Source organism: Poecilia mexicana, unplaced genomic scaffold (genome assembly GCF_051168715.1).
Source record: "Poecilia mexicana isolate PSO_F unplaced genomic scaffold, ASM5116871v1 scaffold_6, whole genome shotgun sequence".
NCBI classification, from domain to species: Eukaryota; Metazoa; Chordata; class Actinopteri; order Cyprinodontiformes; family Poeciliidae; genus Poecilia; species Poecilia mexicana.
In genome coordinates, this window is record NW_028263375.1 from 12717589 (window position 1) to 12734761 (window position 17173).

The 17173-nt window shown below is 37.7% G+C and overlaps 2 protein-coding genes across 6 annotated transcripts in view; one reads left to right on the forward strand and one right to left on the reverse strand.

Annotated features, from left to right (window-relative positions):
* scaper (S-phase cyclin A-associated protein in the ER) overlaps positions 1-13397 on the reverse strand; it is a 66673-nt gene extending 53276 nt beyond the window's left edge. The window contains exons 1-9 of one of the 3 annotated variants that reach the window (XM_015004417.2): positions 13063-13396; positions 7947-8064; positions 5829-5905; positions 5375-5572; positions 2418-2518; positions 1847-1963; positions 1223-1353; positions 1059-1138; positions 852-983 (exon numbers count right to left, since the gene is read on the reverse strand). In XM_015004417.2, the coding sequence (XP_014859903.2) occupies positions 852-983; positions 1059-1138; positions 1223-1353; positions 1847-1963; positions 2418-2518; positions 5375-5572; positions 5829-5905; positions 7947-8064; positions 13063-13230 (1122 nt within the window). In that variant the 5' untranslated portion in view covers positions 13231-13396. Of the gene's footprint in view, positions 1-851; positions 1139-1222; positions 1354-1846; positions 1964-2417; positions 2519-5374; positions 5573-5828; positions 5906-7946; positions 8065-13062 lie in introns of all 3 variants that reach the window. The other 2 variants (XM_015004416.2, XM_015004415.2) reach the window with 2 other exon arrangements.
* Positions 13398-13841: 444 nt separating this feature from the next.
* Positions 13842-17124, forward strand: rcn2 (reticulocalbin 2). Of its 3 annotated transcripts, none has more exons than XM_088006265.1 (8): positions 13842-13909; positions 14310-14453; positions 14543-14645; positions 14730-14926; positions 16034-16147; positions 16266-16359; positions 16461-16600; positions 16963-17124. In XM_088006265.1, the coding sequence occupies exons 2-8, from the start codon at positions 14310-14312 to the stop codon at positions 17104-17106; spliced, it is 936 nt and encodes a 311-aa protein (XP_087862391.1). In that variant the 5' UTR covers positions 13842-13909; the 3' UTR covers positions 17107-17124. The 3 variants fall into 3 exon arrangements, with proteins under 3 accessions (XP_087862391.1, XP_014859911.2, XP_014859912.2); XM_015004425.2 differs by lacking the exon at positions 13842-13909 and adding an exon at positions 13912-13931; XM_015004426.2 differs by lacking the exon at positions 13842-13909 and adding an exon at positions 13920-13986.
* The last annotated feature ends 49 nt before the right edge of the window (positions 17125-17173 follow it).

Here is a 17173-nt window from a genome sequence, read left to right on the forward strand (position 1 = left end):
ATATTAGAAAGGTTTTGTGGTTATTCAATACTTTTTAATGTGGAAACCCTAATAAAATGCTTGCAATTTTATTAGAGTTTAGGTTTTTATAGCATTTAGTCTTTGCTAGTTTTTATATTTATTTATTTATTGTTTCCTCACTAGATGATTTCAGTTTCTCAGTTCATCATCCTTTAATTGATAAACCTTTTTCCTAGTTTGGAGAGTTTATACTGAACGGTTCATCTGTTTTTAAGCTCTGTACTGCACTTTGTGCTAAATACATCTGCATGAAAAATGTCCTGCAAATAAAGTTTATTTAAGTGATAAGTCTATGTATCAAAATAATGAATACATTGTCATAATTGTCAAAATCAATGTTAAAAATTCTGAATGCTAGGAGTAATTGTTGCTTTTAGGTTTAAATGAAAGCAATTAGATCATGTTATTGATTTTTCTTCTCATATATTGCATTAATAAATATAAATCACTATACTGTAGCATTTTTAACTTAAGGTTAACATATGGTAACAATCTCCTCCCAGCCCATGTCTACTAATCATGCTCTAGTCATCCAAGTCAAACTGAGCTGGTAGACTATTATACAGATTTGTAGTTTTACAACAACCAAAGGTTATAACACACCCTTACCAAGTGTGTTTGAAACAAGTCTTTCTGCTTCTAAAATGTACAATCAATCGCTTCAAAGCTGACAGGTCCGTCTGGACGCTCTGCCTATTAATATCTCAGAGCCCAAAACAAAAACAAATGCGGCTGATAAAATGAGCTAATGTTACACTGCTCCATGTGAATAATTGATATCCAGGGACTGCTATAGCAGAGAGATGTCATGCGGTACTCAACATTAGTACCTCCATTATGTGTCCATTTTGTGGATGTTCAACCTCCTCCACTGGGACAAGCTCCTCAGTAACTTGCTGCCTGGAGTCAGTTTGGGTCACGTCCTTGTCCGAGGGACACTCAGGACGGCGCTGTGGCTGTTCCTGTGGTGGTAGATGTGACCGATTACACTTGCCGCTGTCCTGCTTAGCGGGGACACGAGCCAAGACAGGACTGACCTTGGCAACCATGGAAGCAGACCGGGGTTTGGCAGTCCGTCCCCGCTGCACAGTTTCCCAGCCTTCTGCATCTTTTTTACCTTGGGGGAGGGGAGAAGAGAGAAATTTAATAAATACCGTTTCTTTTACAGTAAGGTGGAGTTGGCTTTTGAGTTGTTTCTTACTGGGTTTCTCTGCTGGGAATGTGGTTGGTTGACTGGTGCTGTGGGTGGCCTGAGTGCACTTTACTCTGTCCGCCCAGCTGGGACCTGTGTGGGAGAGCCGAGCGGCGGCCAGAGCTGGTGGAGGACCACTGCTGAAGATCAGAGACCCACATATATAAAAATGTAAAAAAAAAAAAAAAAAAAAGCAATGTATGAGGTCAACCAAATGTCAACAGAGGTAAAATTAACTTAAAAACAAAGCTTTTATTGGTAAGACCATAGAAAACGCTTCAAACTACAAACAATTGTCCGTGTACCCCTCCCTGTAGGCTCCAGTGTGAGCTAGCATAGAACTGGATTATACAACAGGGCTCCGTCATGATCAATATCCATTTCCTGCAGCATCCGATTACAAAGCAGTGCACATATTGAACCAATGCTTCAGCAGTCTTTAACCGACGCTTTCCTCTACACCTTTTCACTAATTCTGTGAGTGAAGAGTGAGAGCCTCAACAAATTGCATTAAACCAATACCTCAATAATCATTGGCCTATTTGCTACACACTGTCTGCTCTTTCGAATATCATCAAATTCACAGTGCAATCTAAAAAAAAAAAAGAAACACAAAGAAAACAGTATGCTTACCCAAAGTTTAGGGTGCGACGTGTGCCTGAAGGTGGCACTATTCTGTCTGTAGTGGGACTTGGCATTACATGGCGTCCAGGGGACATCTTGCGCACCTCCCACGCTAAAGAAGTCGGTCTGCACAATTTTGGCAAGATGCTTTATTTCAAATTTCCTGATTCATTGTTAATCTATATGCACAGACCTGCCTCACATTATTTGTATAAAAGCTGAATAGCTAATAATTGCCAAAAACATGCAAAAGTTTGAGATTGCCCTATTGATTAACAGTACACTTTATATGGACAAATAGGGAGGTGGCACTTGGAATTTAATTTCTTAGTCAATTTATGACTGCAGCGGTCACTGTGTTAAAGAGAAGCCAATAAACTCATGGATCCCTTTGAATTAAAGCCAAGCGGACTATTGATCTTTTCTGTTTGTGACTCAAAGCCACGGAGCAGACACCTGCACTTCCAGTCTCATTGCTAAGAACAGCTTAGCAGAAGGATTGAGTGAGACTCGGAAATAAATAAGGACAGAAATCAACGGTAAATAAAATTAATAAAAAATACAAACAAAAAATACTCACCTATTCTGGGCGTCTGTTTTCTCCAATTTTTCCTGAAGCTGAATCCAGTCTATGAGTGCTTTGAAATCCCGAACATAGTTGTCCAACATCATTAACACCTCCTAAAAAATATTAAACATCAAGGACAAAGGTTGATATTACTCAGATGCACAAAATAGTAACAAGAGAATTAAAAACTAGTAAATTCTGAAAGGCTTCAAAGTAGTGTTTACTGACTAAATGTGGGGAAATGCACAAAAAAGGGCAGTACAGTTTAGTTTTGAAGGATTTACTGAAAAGGAAAACATTTCATGATTTGTCAGTATCTGATCTGCCAATACTGATTAACTTTGAAAGCTATGAAAGCTGTTAAAACAAAACATAAACAAGGTTTTTTGTTGAAAAGTTAAAAAAAACAAAAACAACAACCCTGTGACATTTTCTTCTGGGCAAAAACATAATCCTTGCAGAAGCTATACACCTAAGAATTTACACAAAATAACATTGGATTACATACATGTAATACATATGCTGCAATATAACACTTTAAGTACAATCCGTCTCAGACCGTTTTGCCACATTTAATTTAATTGATCATTTTTAGTTTAAAAAATATAAAGAACAATAGCAATTTCCACCTAAAGGGCTCCCTGGCCTCCAAAAAGCTAGCATATGCAGCTACCTTAAAAGGGAGAAACTAACTCATGAGCATTGAACAGCAAATCTACCTTAGACGATAGCAAAATTTATGAGCTTTGATTAAAAAAATAAAATAAAATAAAAACATGTTCTAATCTTTTATCATCTAATTTCGTCATATGTTTGAATCTGAAGACATGATTTTAAAAATCTTGCCATATTTAACAGAAATTTTAAATGAAAAAAATATAACCATTAAATACAAGACTTTTGATGACTGTTGAGACCTTACAGAAAGCCTTTAACTTAAAGCCAGTAAATCTAGTTTCACCTTAACTCTACTTTATGAGATTGCACAATTATAAAAATCTGTTTCAAATAATTACTTAAAAAGATGTAAGCCATCATATAGTAAGGAGACTCCATTTGGTTGATCAATAACAGGCACAGCCATAGAAAGGTAATATAAGTTTGCTTGATAACAAGAGCTATGTAAAGACAAACACTTCACAGGAAAGCTCTAAGAACAGAGCAGCATGCCAATCCTTTACATCCTTTACAACAAATGCTTATTTGCACTTGGACTGAACTGCAGCATTGGTTTTGCAGAAGTGGTGGCCTGTGAGAAGCTGTTTCCCAGAGCTGCAATGAAACAGACACAACTGACTGATGTGTAGCATGAAGGGAGTGGTAATTGAGAGTAAAGCTTCATGGTCCTTTTAGTTAATAGACAAGTCAATCCGGTGAAAGATGTGTATAGCAGTGTGCCTGCTGATTAGCACTGGTCAACCATCACAGTCCTCATCTACTGCTACGGTGTTCATTTGGTAATGAATGATAACATGCGGAAGCAACTGCTTATCCTCTTCATAAGTCAAATATCAGGTGGGAAGCAATCAAAGTGGTCTATAAACAGAAACTACTTAAAAATATAATACATTTAAAAGAAACAACTGGTGACCATTTATCCGGTTAGATAGTCAGAGTCTCCATTCTGCTCTTGGTTAAGAAGTGTGGCTATTATTAAGAAAAACATATCATCTCGACTGCTCAGAAAACAATTTTCATTTGACACAGAAAGCAATTTCTATTAGGTCAGCAGAGAGTGCTTACATTAAATTATGTCATCTATTACAGTAACACTGCCTTAGCGGATAATTAGGCATCACTTCCCTTCGATGATGATGATGTTCATAGAGTTTTAGGTGGAAAATGGTGAGCTGTTTTTGTAAGTGCATACAACACAGACAGCCCGCCGCTCCACCAGGGGATTGTCGCTGAGGGTAATCAAAGCACTCTGCTTCCTCTCCAGTTGACTCCATCATTTATCAGTGTCCATTAAGCCCAAGCTGGGTGGGATAGGGGATTATGACCAGCAACAACGCTTCATGCCCATTAGCCAGCATTAGAGAGTAGTGAGTGAGAGAGTGGGGTATGGACAAAAACAAAACAAAAAAAAAAAAAAAACAGGACACACACCCAGCAGCTTGACTTCTGACACATGACAATAGACAGCAAGCTTATCGCACCACCGGGAACTGTGCTGGGGCACTGACACCGAGTTAAGCCCACGGTGGGGAATCGGGATTTGGGACAGACCGGTGGCCGTCATCAGAATCACGTTCAGCATAATGCAGCATGGTGGACATGTACTGTCATGTCAGAATGTCCTGGAGGAACAACTAACAGCACAGGGGTCCATGAAAACCATCCCAACACCATCAAAAAAAAAAAAAAAAAAAAGATTTAGTTAAAGTTGTTAATTTTATCTGCATTTTTTTTTAATCTTTTATCTGTGGAGCTAAATCAGCCAATTTCTGTTTCAGATGATGCAGTTCAAATAAAAACACTAAAAATACTATACATTATATAGTTGCAGCACATAATATGAATGTGCAGTAACTATCTAAACAAAACGTCAGAGTTCCTGTGCCATAAGCAGGTATCAATACAAATGTAAAATTTAAAAAAGAAATGTTGTGACCAAATGATCTTTGCATCAGAACTTTAATTTCTAACTAGCACATTTTTTTTTATTAAGACAAAAATAAACAATTAAACTAACCACTAGAAACCAAAAACATTGCATATATTGTAGTAAAAGATACATAAACACTTTTTGCTAACTGACACACAATCAGACTAAATCATTCCCATTTTCTGTCTTTTAAGGTCACCTATTATATTTTCTAAGTGCCACATGTGAAAGAGAAAGATTTTTTTTTTTATTTCTTCAATTTCAGAAGGCAATGTACAACAAGATTACACTATGGCTTTAAACAATTTGGGAAAGCCCAGATTATGATGAATGAATGAATGAATGAATGAATGAGACTAACCTTGCATTCTAAGACACTTTGATCAGATTCACATGTGACGTAAATCTCATCCACTGCCCGGCGCAGGTTGTCGAAGAGGAATGCCCAGTATCGAGCACGCAGGTCCACTTTGCGGGGCTGTCTGGCTTTGGTGGGGCTCTTGTCAGTACCCTTGTCCAATACGGTTCCAGATGTGCTCTTACTTTCCACACCAGCATTCTGTGGACAAACAGAATATAATGGAAACACAAACCCTTGTGGCATTAACCTTTTGGGGGTTTTTTACCTTAGATTATGTAAATGCTAAATCCTTTTTGATAAAGACTGAGATGACTAATGCATGTTCTACAACAATCAATACAAATGCATAGATTTACTCATACATTGTAAACCAGGGAGTTGATCTGATGTAAAAGAAAATTACAAATTATGTTGGTGAACAGGGCCCTCTACTGGAACAAGATGATATTCTAACCTGTTTTTTATTCTTCTGTTGTCCAGCGTTGACCCTTTGAGACTTTGAACAGTTGCTGGCACAGCCTTTGGATTTTGCTTTAAAGGATGAAGGTAGACAAATAATGAGCCTTGCATTAACTGTCAACATGTTTGCATTAATCCAGTGAAACTGTCACAAATCGACGATGATCAAAACATGAATATGGTCACACTAACCATTGCTTCAAAAATGTAATTCTCAAAATTAAGAACAAAAGAAAATTGATGAATGCAAATCTAAACAAAAGGGCCAAGAATACATTTTGCAGCTATCCAACTAATCCAGAAATGTTAAGGTCATATTTTTAAACGATAAAATCAACCAGACACCTCAGTAAGTTTTTCCCTCAGCAACACAAAATAAAATAAAATGTTGACATCAACTAAAATGTAACAGAAAAACTAACCAAACAGAGACAAACTTCAGATCCAAAGTACATATAATATATTAAAGTAGAATTTAATAACTGGTGGTAAATCAATTCTTTCTGTGAACACACTTAAGGCATTGGAAGGATGTCAGAAAATTCTGAGTGGATCTTTCTGTGTCAGATGGACTAAAGTCCAGAAGTCTCACAGGTATTCCCAAATCCTGACCGTATTATTCAAGTCTTGAAAATATGATTAAACGTCTTTTTAAAATTCTTTTTACATACACCTTGTAACTTTGATTTATAAGTAAGTCATTTATTTGGAGAGATTGTGAAAAAAAAACGCTAACAGAAATCTGAAAAAATAATTAAAACTCTCTAAAATATGAGCAAAGGGTTAAGAAAGGATACAACATAGCACTTAACTGTAAGTTACTTAATGCAGGCAAAATATTTATGCATGGATGTGCAGTTGAATTCACTTTATTTTCTAAAACGGTGAGGAAAAATATTGTCATCTTTTCCTATAATCATTTTAATGTTGAGAGGCTGAAAATAAAACTAAAATCTCTCAATACAGTAATTTTAAAATGAATCATTTTACCGTAATTCCCATGGCTTAATTAGTGCTCTCTGTTTATGGAAGTTATATTGCTGTGAATTTGCAGCTGTAGGAAATTCTGGCTCAAATCACAGTTTTCATGCCACGCTCCATAAGCTTTAGCCACCCAGCCACAAAGACACAAATCAGACGTTGGCCTTGGTAGTAAAAGGCCTTTCAACTCGGCAAATGTTTTCCTGACATGCAAAGTGTGAATAAACATCACATTAAATATAATATCCCACCTCATATTTCATGTAGGCAGTCCTTTTGGATTACTGTATTGCACTAATCAAAACTTTAATGACCACTGCAATTTAATATATAGTGTATCTTTAATTAGTTTATGTCAATACACATGTCAATCTGGAAAGTGGGATAAATTGATGAATGTCCACAGCGAACAAATAAACTTCAAAGCATTACAACAAGCAGCATGTTAGCATATATAAACAGAGTAAAGTGCCAAAGACCTTTTGCAGCCAGGCGCTTTTAATGTACAACACAAAAAAAACAACAAATAATTAAAAGGAATTATTATGCTGTTCTGTCACCAAAGATTAACTCTCACAAGTGACCTCATGATGCATTCAATCAGAGGAAATCACACACACATACTGGAGAGTGTATGTATTAACTCAGTAATTACTTAATGAGTCGCAGTTCCATCTTTTCAAGTTTTGGTAGTAAACCAACTCCCAATCTGCTCTCTTCTAAGAAGATTGGACTGCAAATATTGTACAGGTGTAGTGTAAACTCTAAAAATATCAATGATGTTCTTAGAGCTGCATCATCTCATCCTTCCCTCCTCACTAATAAAAGTAATACCGGGGATTTTCTCTGACAACTTCTCGGAAATCCTGACTCCAAGTCTGCAGATAAAAAAAAAACAACCTATGTCTTGGCTTTCATTTCAGCTGCCCAGTAAACGGTTTGAAAAATCCCAAACATACACCGCATCCATCCAACATGAGCTCCATGTAAAATCAGCAGGACACTCCAAATAAATAACTAAACATTTGGCATTCACTAAAGAATACCTAAACACAAATAACCCAATTAGTGACACTCCCTGCACAATAATAATTTTATTGGTGAAAATTTTGTTTTGCATGCAGTTACCAACCTTCCTCCTCTTTGTTCTCCAAAGGGACACTCCAGGCAATCAGATTCCGAGCAGCGCGACCCTCTTCTGCAACTATTTTTCGCACTTTGTCGTGGCTGTTGGAACGCTGAAAGGAGGCCTGCAGGACAGAGAGGAGAACTTACTACAAATTTTCCCCTGGTCAATTAGTTTTCCACATAAATGCATTGTGTTGCTAAAATGTCGCCAATTTCAACAATTTTGTTGTTGGTAAAATATACATATTTCACTTGAGCTACACATTCTTTTTAAGAAGAAGATGTTTTACAGGATCACACACAAGTAACTCAAGATCTCACAAAACTTTTATGTCTGGGGTTGTTGTAGTTTCTCACAAGATCTCGAAACGTATACTCGATCATAACACACAACAATAAAAAATTCAATCATGGGCATGTAAATGGTCTCCAAAACAGGAGGGACGGGGTGTTTTAGAGGACATTATGGTTGATAAATAGAAAAAACTGTATTTAGGTTATTTTAAAAATTGGACAAATGGTCCAAATTGCTACATTTCTACAAAATTAAAAACAAAAAATTGAGAATAAAGACTGGTAAACCATTAAACAACTTCAAACTCCAGTGTTGGCCTACAGCACATACTGAAATGACTAGTGTTGCTATGGTTACCTCCATTTTAAGACATCTTGCACACATATTTTGAACAACAGTTGAAATATACACAGCAGCAGAATGTCTTCAGTTATTCAAACATTGATGCACACTAAGTTACATAATCTTACACAAGTACCTTATTACTTTTAATCCTAACACGCATCAGTTGGGGGGCAGGGTTAATGATGTAAAAAGTTACTGTGAAATTGATGCATTTTTTAGTATTTTCAAATAAAAGTATATTAGAAAATATTGTTCTAATCATTGACCCGTGCTTGCTACTGTTTGAACCAGAACTGAAGGCACAACATTGTAACATAATAAGCAGAGGGGTGAGGTTTAATGGCACAGACCATGACAAGAAACAGCTAGAGGCAGAGGCTTTAAACACACTCTGTGCTCAGCGAGCATCATGGTTGACCTACACATTGAATATGCATCAGTGAACCTGATTGCAACCTCGAGTGAAGAAATCCTATGAACTAAAAAAAAAAAAAAAAACATTCTGTCACATTTTGCACCCTTTATCACAAACACATCAATAGAGTCTGTGATAAAACATTGGATCAGCAACTCCCAAAATCACCGTGACATAGAGATATGTCATAAAAATAAAACTTGTTTATATGACAATCTGCTTTTAGGGAGGGGGATAACGAAGAAACAGCGCAAGGCCTTTCAGTTTGGATCTTTCCTTCTTGTGTTTATCCTCCTCACAGAAACGCCAGCACCACTCCTGCACTTCCTCTAAATTATTGAATCTATACTTGTGTGAAGTCAAAATCAAAGGAATTCATTTTCATGCCATTTTATAGTTGAGCTATAACCACCACCTGAAATAAGCCTAGTTAAAATGAGAAGCTGTTCTCCACTTAACTACATGAGTCATGGAACAAACTGTGTCTTGGCTGCCTCTCAAATAGACTGCTGCAACACAGAAGAAAACAATTCTTCTTCTGGTTTATGTAAAAAAAAAAAAGAAAAAAAAAAAAAAAAAAGATATGCTCAGTTATATCTGTAGATGTGAGAAAACAAGCATTAATTTGGCACGATGTAATGCAACATGCCACTTCATTTAATCCTACCAGAATACATATCAACATGACTCATTAGGCGATACACATGCAGAAACAGCATGCGTGCAATTGTCTGATAGTATTTAACATCCCTAAGGGAGATGGCCAGCTGACCTACTTTTGGTGAGCAAAGTTCTTTACTTGTCAAGTGGCGTGGCCTGGGCTTTATTCTAGAAAGACACTACAAAGGCATAAAAGAACATCAAAGAACTGCACAGTAAAACATGGAAAAGCTGCCATGTAGGGAGCACAGGTTTACGCTCAAACCTGGACCACCAGTAGATGAAAGTCTCTTTAGGAGTTGCGAGTAGGTACAGCATTCTTAAACACCTGTGCAATAGCCGAGGTAAACAAAAAGCCTTCCAACAACATTGTTGTGAGCCACTTAATGAGTACTTAATAAGCTGTATGCAAGCTGTCACCTGGCCTGCAGAGCAGATAAACACTTTAGTGTCTAACTACTGTTATCTTACTTGGCCAGGGAGTCCATTGCCATACACTACACCGCCTGTTTAATTTCAAGACAGTGCTGAGTAAGGGGCAAGTGTCAGGTTTCCCTCTTGGCAAGACCCACAAACAGACATAAGCATGAACAGAAAGGAAGCGCTGACTCATTAGCAAAACATGGGAATAAAAACATTAGATCATACATACAGAGTAGAAGAAGAGTCTGTGAGCGGGTTCCTCGTCTTTATCCACTCCTGACATACTTGGTAGCCCAATCCATGCAACCTGTTCCTTCTAACCGGCACTGCCATTTGTCCAAGGTGACATCGTTGTCTGACAGCAGGACTAAAATAGACGCCCACTGTGTAGTCCACTCTGCTATAGCAACTTGCCCAGCTGTGCCAACTCCTCTCTCAAAGGCAACTGAGAGAGACAAGCGGAGAATGGCCCATCAGTCCTTCCTTACCCTTCCACTATTCTGTCCAGAGCTCTCTTTCAGTAATCTAGCCTGAGCCCTCGGCACTCTGCTGAGTTAGCAGCCACTTCTCAGGCCTGACTTGCCGCCTGCCAGTCTCCTCTACAAGCTACTGTATGCAGCTTCCTATGTTTACAGCTCCCCTCGTCTTCGCTCCCAGCTCTGCATCAGATCCCCCGCTATCTCTGCTTCACGTCTCTCACTCTCCTTCTGCCACAGCGCTGCGCAATCATGTGCACGCAGCGAGCCTGCCCCCTCTGCCCCTCTATACTGAGCTGACAGAGGGATAAGAGCACAATTGCAGGGTGACACTAACAGGGCTCTGTTTGGGTGAGCTAACAGAGGGATGCTCTGCATCTTTTGGGTGTGATGACTCCAAAGTGCAAAACATCAGAAAAGTTAAAAAGGATGGAAAAAGATGTGTGTTTCCCTTTTGTTTTATATGAAAAATGTGTGCAGTACACTTGTATTCAATCTCCCCACTTAATCCTTTGTAGAAGCACATTTTGTTGAGAATAATTTGGTGTCGGTCTTTAAAGCTTTAGACATCTACAAACTGAAATTTTTGCCCACTTATCTTTCCAAAAAAGCTTAACATCTGGAAGACTGGATAAAGTGCCTGTGAAGTAACTCCTCCCAAGGTTTCCAATTGGATTTAGCTCTGGTCTTTGACTGGACCAAAACATAAGAGCATGGTGCATTTAAACTATTCCACTGTAGGTCTGTCTGTAAGCTCAGTCTCATCTGCTGGAGGGGTGTGTGGCCGCTCTACCTTGAAGTCTTTTGCAGCCTCCAACAGGTTTTCTTTCAGGGTTGGACTGTTTTTACCTCCAGCCAAATGTCCATCAAACTCTAACCTGCTTTATTGAGCCTGCTGAAGAAATGCATCCCCACAGCATGATGCTGCCACCACCATATTTCACAATAAGGGTTGGCGTGTTCGGAGTGAAGTGCAGTGTTAATATTCCTACGTAAATAGAGTTTTGCATTTAAGCCAGAAATTTTAATTTCATCTTGTCTGACTAGTACTTTTTCTTATTAAACATGTAGAAAACAATATGCAATGTAGATGAATTTATTTTGCAAAAATAATTAAATTATACATGGATTAAAACATAGACTTTGGTTGCCAATTGATTTAACAGGATTTTATGTAGTCCAAGGGGCTCCTTGGAAGTGCAAGACACTTTCTTCACAGATTTTAAATTGTAAAAAAAAACTACATACAAACATACTATATATATATATATATATATATATATATATATATATATATATATATATATATATATATACACACACACACATACATATATATATTTATGCCTGTGTGAAGGCAAAGCTAGTCGTTTGGTCAAAGAGACAAACCTATGTGCTCACAAGGTATCTTAATTAGCAGTAGACTTTAAAGGTATCTCACTGATCAGAAAAGATGCAGCAAAGTTAAGCCCCACATGGCTTTAAGACGATGATGTCCTAAGTTGGAAATTATGCTCATAAAAATCTGATGTGTAACTGAATTGGTGTCTTTGATGACGAGCTGTAAAACCTATATCATCATCATCAGACTGTGTAACATTCCCATGTGACAATGTTATAAAATCTGAGTGCACTGCATACATGAAGAAGTATTTGTTTTAGCTGAACAAAAGACAATATAATGTTTTTCAGTAACATATGATCCACAAGACTTATGAACAAGATTTTTGGTTTTGTCGTTTTTGTTGTTGAAGTGTTGAAAAAAAAAAAGTAGCTTTATTGCCTAGTGATATGTGAGGCTAAAATAAATCACATACATACATATATATATATATATATATATATAAATGTTTAATAGACAACAAAATGGTGATTTTATGCTGGGTTTTTGCTTTTTTTGTGCTATGTGTACTAAAGTGCTAGTTTATCTGTTTTGCAAAATATGGGGCAGACTGTCAACATATGCCGTTTGTTTTGTGTTTATACACCAAGTATTATTCTAATGTACCTGCGTTTAATCAAAGAAGACAAAATAAATAAATATTTTACTTTTACCAATGTCATCCTTGATAACGTTATTGAAATAGATTCATAAGAAACATAGTTATTCTGAAAATATCAAACTAGTTAGATAGAAGCAACATAAGCCTTCATCTTTAGACATAACTACACAAGAACAGTACAAGAAACGAAAATGAGCCAGTGGGTTACTGGTTTTATGCACGTCTCTATTTTACGAGGACAATAATTATTTTCAGCTACATTCCCATATGTATGAACAAGTTTTATATAATTAAACAACTACATTTGGTTAAAATACTGGCGCTGCTGTTTGGAAAGGAACAGTTAAAAGGGAACCACTTTTTTTGAAGGTAACACCTACTAAAAGGTAAGTAATCCTATTCCAGGCTTGTAAGCTAACCTAGCATGTCTCGGTACAGCAATGAAACTGTTCATTTTAGCCGTTAATGTTTCCTCATGAGCAAAGCTGCTGCTTTATACATACCTTAGATGAAAGCGTGGATGTACTTTTGCTTTTGCCTCCTCCGTGCGAGGAGCCAGAGCTGTTGCTCCCAGACCTTTCCCTCCCGTCAACACCTTGGCTAACTCTCGGGCCGAGACGATGCTGGCCAGCGCCACGCCGTCTCCCATCATGGCGGTTGTCTTTAGACATCGACCCGCCTCAAGTTTAGTCCTTAGTGTTTGTCGGTAATGAACGTTCGAAAGCAAAGTTGTCTTCTGGTCAATGGTGATGGAAAAACATGTCAGATAAATACATGACACTAAGTACAACCTACTCGAGCGGTAGCAGGAAGTGCGTTGAATTCGTTTCTGTGACTGACGCCAAAATTCTCCAATGAAATTATAGTAACCTGGCAACGGCACAAGCAACAGCCAGTCACGTACAGTACAACGTAGGTTAAAGGGTGGTACATATTTTTGGTGGGCGGGACTTTGCATTGTCTGCCATGGCAACCAGTGAGATCAGGCGGGACATCCACGGGCGGTTGGTTGAGTTTACAACATTAATTTGTTTTCAAAGTAAAAGCATTAAGTAAAACGATTACAGTTTTTTGCGGTAAAGATCTCAGTTGGGAGTCGTGAAATAAAACTAAACATAAACATCAAAAATGAAAATCATAACAGCATAACCTATACTTGCTGACGCAGAAAAAAACCGAATTTAAAAAAAAATAAATACACGTTTATTCTCGATGAAATTTGCAGTTTTACTTCTAAAGAATTTTCAACCGATTTATCAAATTAGAAAATAAACAATTATTTCCCTGCCTCTTTTAATTTGAAGTTCTTTACCGGACATCCCGTACTCCGCGACTTTGAACATTGCTAAGGTAAACACTTGTACTTTTCACGGTATTAACGTTTTTAACTTGTAACAACTGTATAAATTAGCTTAATCGCAGTTAAGGTATTGGCGTCTTGTTTTAACTGAGAGTATTTGTATTAACGTTGTCTTTGCTTTTTCTCTTCTTCTAAAGTTTCTTTCATTTGCGCAGTTTTCGCTATTATTAGCAAATCGACCGCCAGACAAAAAAAAAATCTTTTTTGCTAGGCTTATTTGATCTTCTTCACTAATCTCGTATACTAAGCGCATGAGTTATGTTTGGATTTGGCAAGGTTTTTGTTTGAACTTCCACCTGCAGACCACCAGATAGCAGAGTTGCATCGGATATTTCTGTTTGTCATGTTTACATTTACTCTTAACTTACTTTTCAATCTATTTCTTAACAGATGGAACACACGTTATTCCTCTTTCTGCTGATCCTTCAATTTAGTGTTGGACAGTTAGGCTCACCTGACCATATCCATGAAGATCATTACATCGGGGAACAGCACAACCCTGACCATGACATGGCTGCTCTGCTAGGAGAGGAGGTTATTTTATATTTCGGTCATGTTTTATTTGTTAATCCCTTGCTAATGTTTCATTCCACTTATCTTTGTCTTTTTTTTTTTTTTTTTAGAGCACCAGGGAAATAAAAGAACTCAGCCCAACAGAGCAGAGGAAGAAGATGATGGTAGTCGTAGAGAAGATTGACACAAACGGGGACAAGCTACTAAGTGGAGGTAACTTTAAGTAAGGTCTAAAAGGCAAAAGTAGACAAACTGAAATGCATTTTAATCTGGTCACGCTGTGTGTCTTATTCTTAGAGGAGATCACCCTGTGGATTCAGCATGTCTACAAACAATACGCTATAGAAGATGCAGGAGAGCGGTTCACTCAGTTTGATACTAACATCGACGGGGTTGTTACCTGGGAGGAGTACAGCTCTCTTGCTCATGAGGAACTCATCCCTTTTGATGATGACACTGTACTGGAGGACCCAGAGCAAGAGTCTCTTAGACAAGTAGGCTTGTGTTATACAGTGTCTTCCGAAAAGTATTCATGAAATCTTTTCACTGCGTTTTATTGGAATTTTGTGTTATAAACCAACACACATTGAAGCACAGTTGTTATGTTGTAGGTAAATGACACCTGGAGAAAAGTTGGTACATATAAAAATCTGAGAAATGGGGGCAGCCTTTGTGGTAAACCCTGCTGAGTCAATAGTATGTTGAACCACATTTGCTCCAGTTACACCTGCCAGTTTTTTTGTGGGTATATCTCTACCAGGTTTGCGCAACTGATGATCAATTCTTTGGGCCATTGTTCTTTAAGAGATAGCTCCCACTCAGTCTGATTTGGTGGGGGAAGTCTGTCAGCATCAATTTGTAAATTTGTCACAGATTCTCAGTTGTGTTTGGGTCTGTGACATTTTAATAAATTAATATGATTTGACCTAAACAATTAAGTCCAACTGGCCAAAGATATTATCTTTATGCAGAGTATTTTATATATATATATATAATTGAAATATAATGGCACATGAATTTTGTCAAAGCAGTACACGCTATTACGACATTAATTTACGATTCAATATATTGTACAGCTTTATTTGACTCACATCGATTCTTGTGTGCTCTGTTGCCCTTTGTGAAGAAAACATCAATGCACCATATTGCTGCCTCCACCCTGTTTGAAGGTGGGTGTGGTGTGTTCAGGATGAAGTATGCATCCTGAGCAGTAATAGTTCCCCTTTCAACAGATTCTCCACCTAACCTGTGATTCTCTGCAGCCCTTACGGTTACCATGGATGTCTTGGCTAATTGCTTACATTTGATTTTTGTTTTCTTGGGGTAGCAGAGTCAAAAGGGCTGACTTCAAAAGCACCTCACAATTTGTGGAAAAAAAAAAAAAAAGAAAAACTTTAACTTTATAACTATGTGCTACTTTGTGTTGATCTATCATATAACAACCCAGTAAAATACACGGTTTGTTTTTGTAACATGATGAAATGTGAGAAGGTTCAAGGGGTATGAGCCCTTTTTTTTTTTTTAAAGCAAAGTAAACTCTCACTGATTACTCCGCATCCTTCTTTAACTGATGCTGTAACATATTCTCATATCACTGTTAGCTTGTCTTAAAGGAAAAGAGGCGCTTTTATTTTGCCGACATGGATGGCACACCTGGCCTCAACGCGACTGAGTTTCTTGCCTTCACTCACGCATTTGAGGTGGATTACATGGCAGTGAGTTGAGTTTAGTTCTCATTCCTGCAAAATCTGATATGATAATGCATGTCTTTGTTCGGTGTGGTTTGCACCAACTGAAATTGACTTTTTGTTTTGTTTTTTGTTTTTCTGTCAGGACTTTGCCGTTGAAGATGTACTGAATGAATATGATGCAGATAAAGACGGATTTATCACCCTGACGGAATTTATTGGAAACGTGCACAACGAAGGTATGGCGACGCTATCTTTTTTTTTTTTTTTTTTTTCTCCCAATTAACTCTCTGCAATCAGCTTGTTGTTTTAAACGTTTGTTCTTCATTTTGTAAATCAGGAGAGTCCCCGACACAGTGGGAGATTGAAGAATCAGTACGATTTAAAGATCTGTACGACCAAGATCAGAACGGCAAACTGGATCGAGATGAACAGCTGCGCTGGGTTGCGCCTAATAGCTACGGTTCAGCAAGAGAGGAAGTAAGCTTCAGCGCCTCTTTCAAAATTAGCTGGAAGAAAAACATTAGTGTCCCTTACACTTATCAGGTTATCATTTCTCTTTGTTGAGGTTGAACTTTATATTAGGCCTTAAATACAGAGAAGTTTAACAAAAGCAAAAACGTCTAGGCAACAATGATTGTGAGGAAACAACCCAGTGGAACATGAGCATTCTGTGTATTTGCTCTTTGTCATGTCCCTTTAATCTAAGATGTAACAATTCTAAAGTTGCAAAGCTGCAGCAAGCTAAATTGAGCATGTGTCAGCATATGAGGGCGGTGGCGGGGGTTGGTCCTATTCTGTACTCTAAGGCCATGATAATTTTACTTTATTGTCATCAACAGGCTCTTCATCTCATCAAAGAAATGGACCAGGATGGAGATGGGCAGCTTTCAGTGACAGAAGTTTTGCAAAACCAAGAAATATTCATCAACAGTGAAGTTACAGACTATGGCAGACACCTCCAGTTGTCACATGATGAATTATAACCATTATTTATAACTGCATTGTTGGCTTCTCTCCGTTTTTTTAATTCTTTTCCTTTCTTGCTTTAAA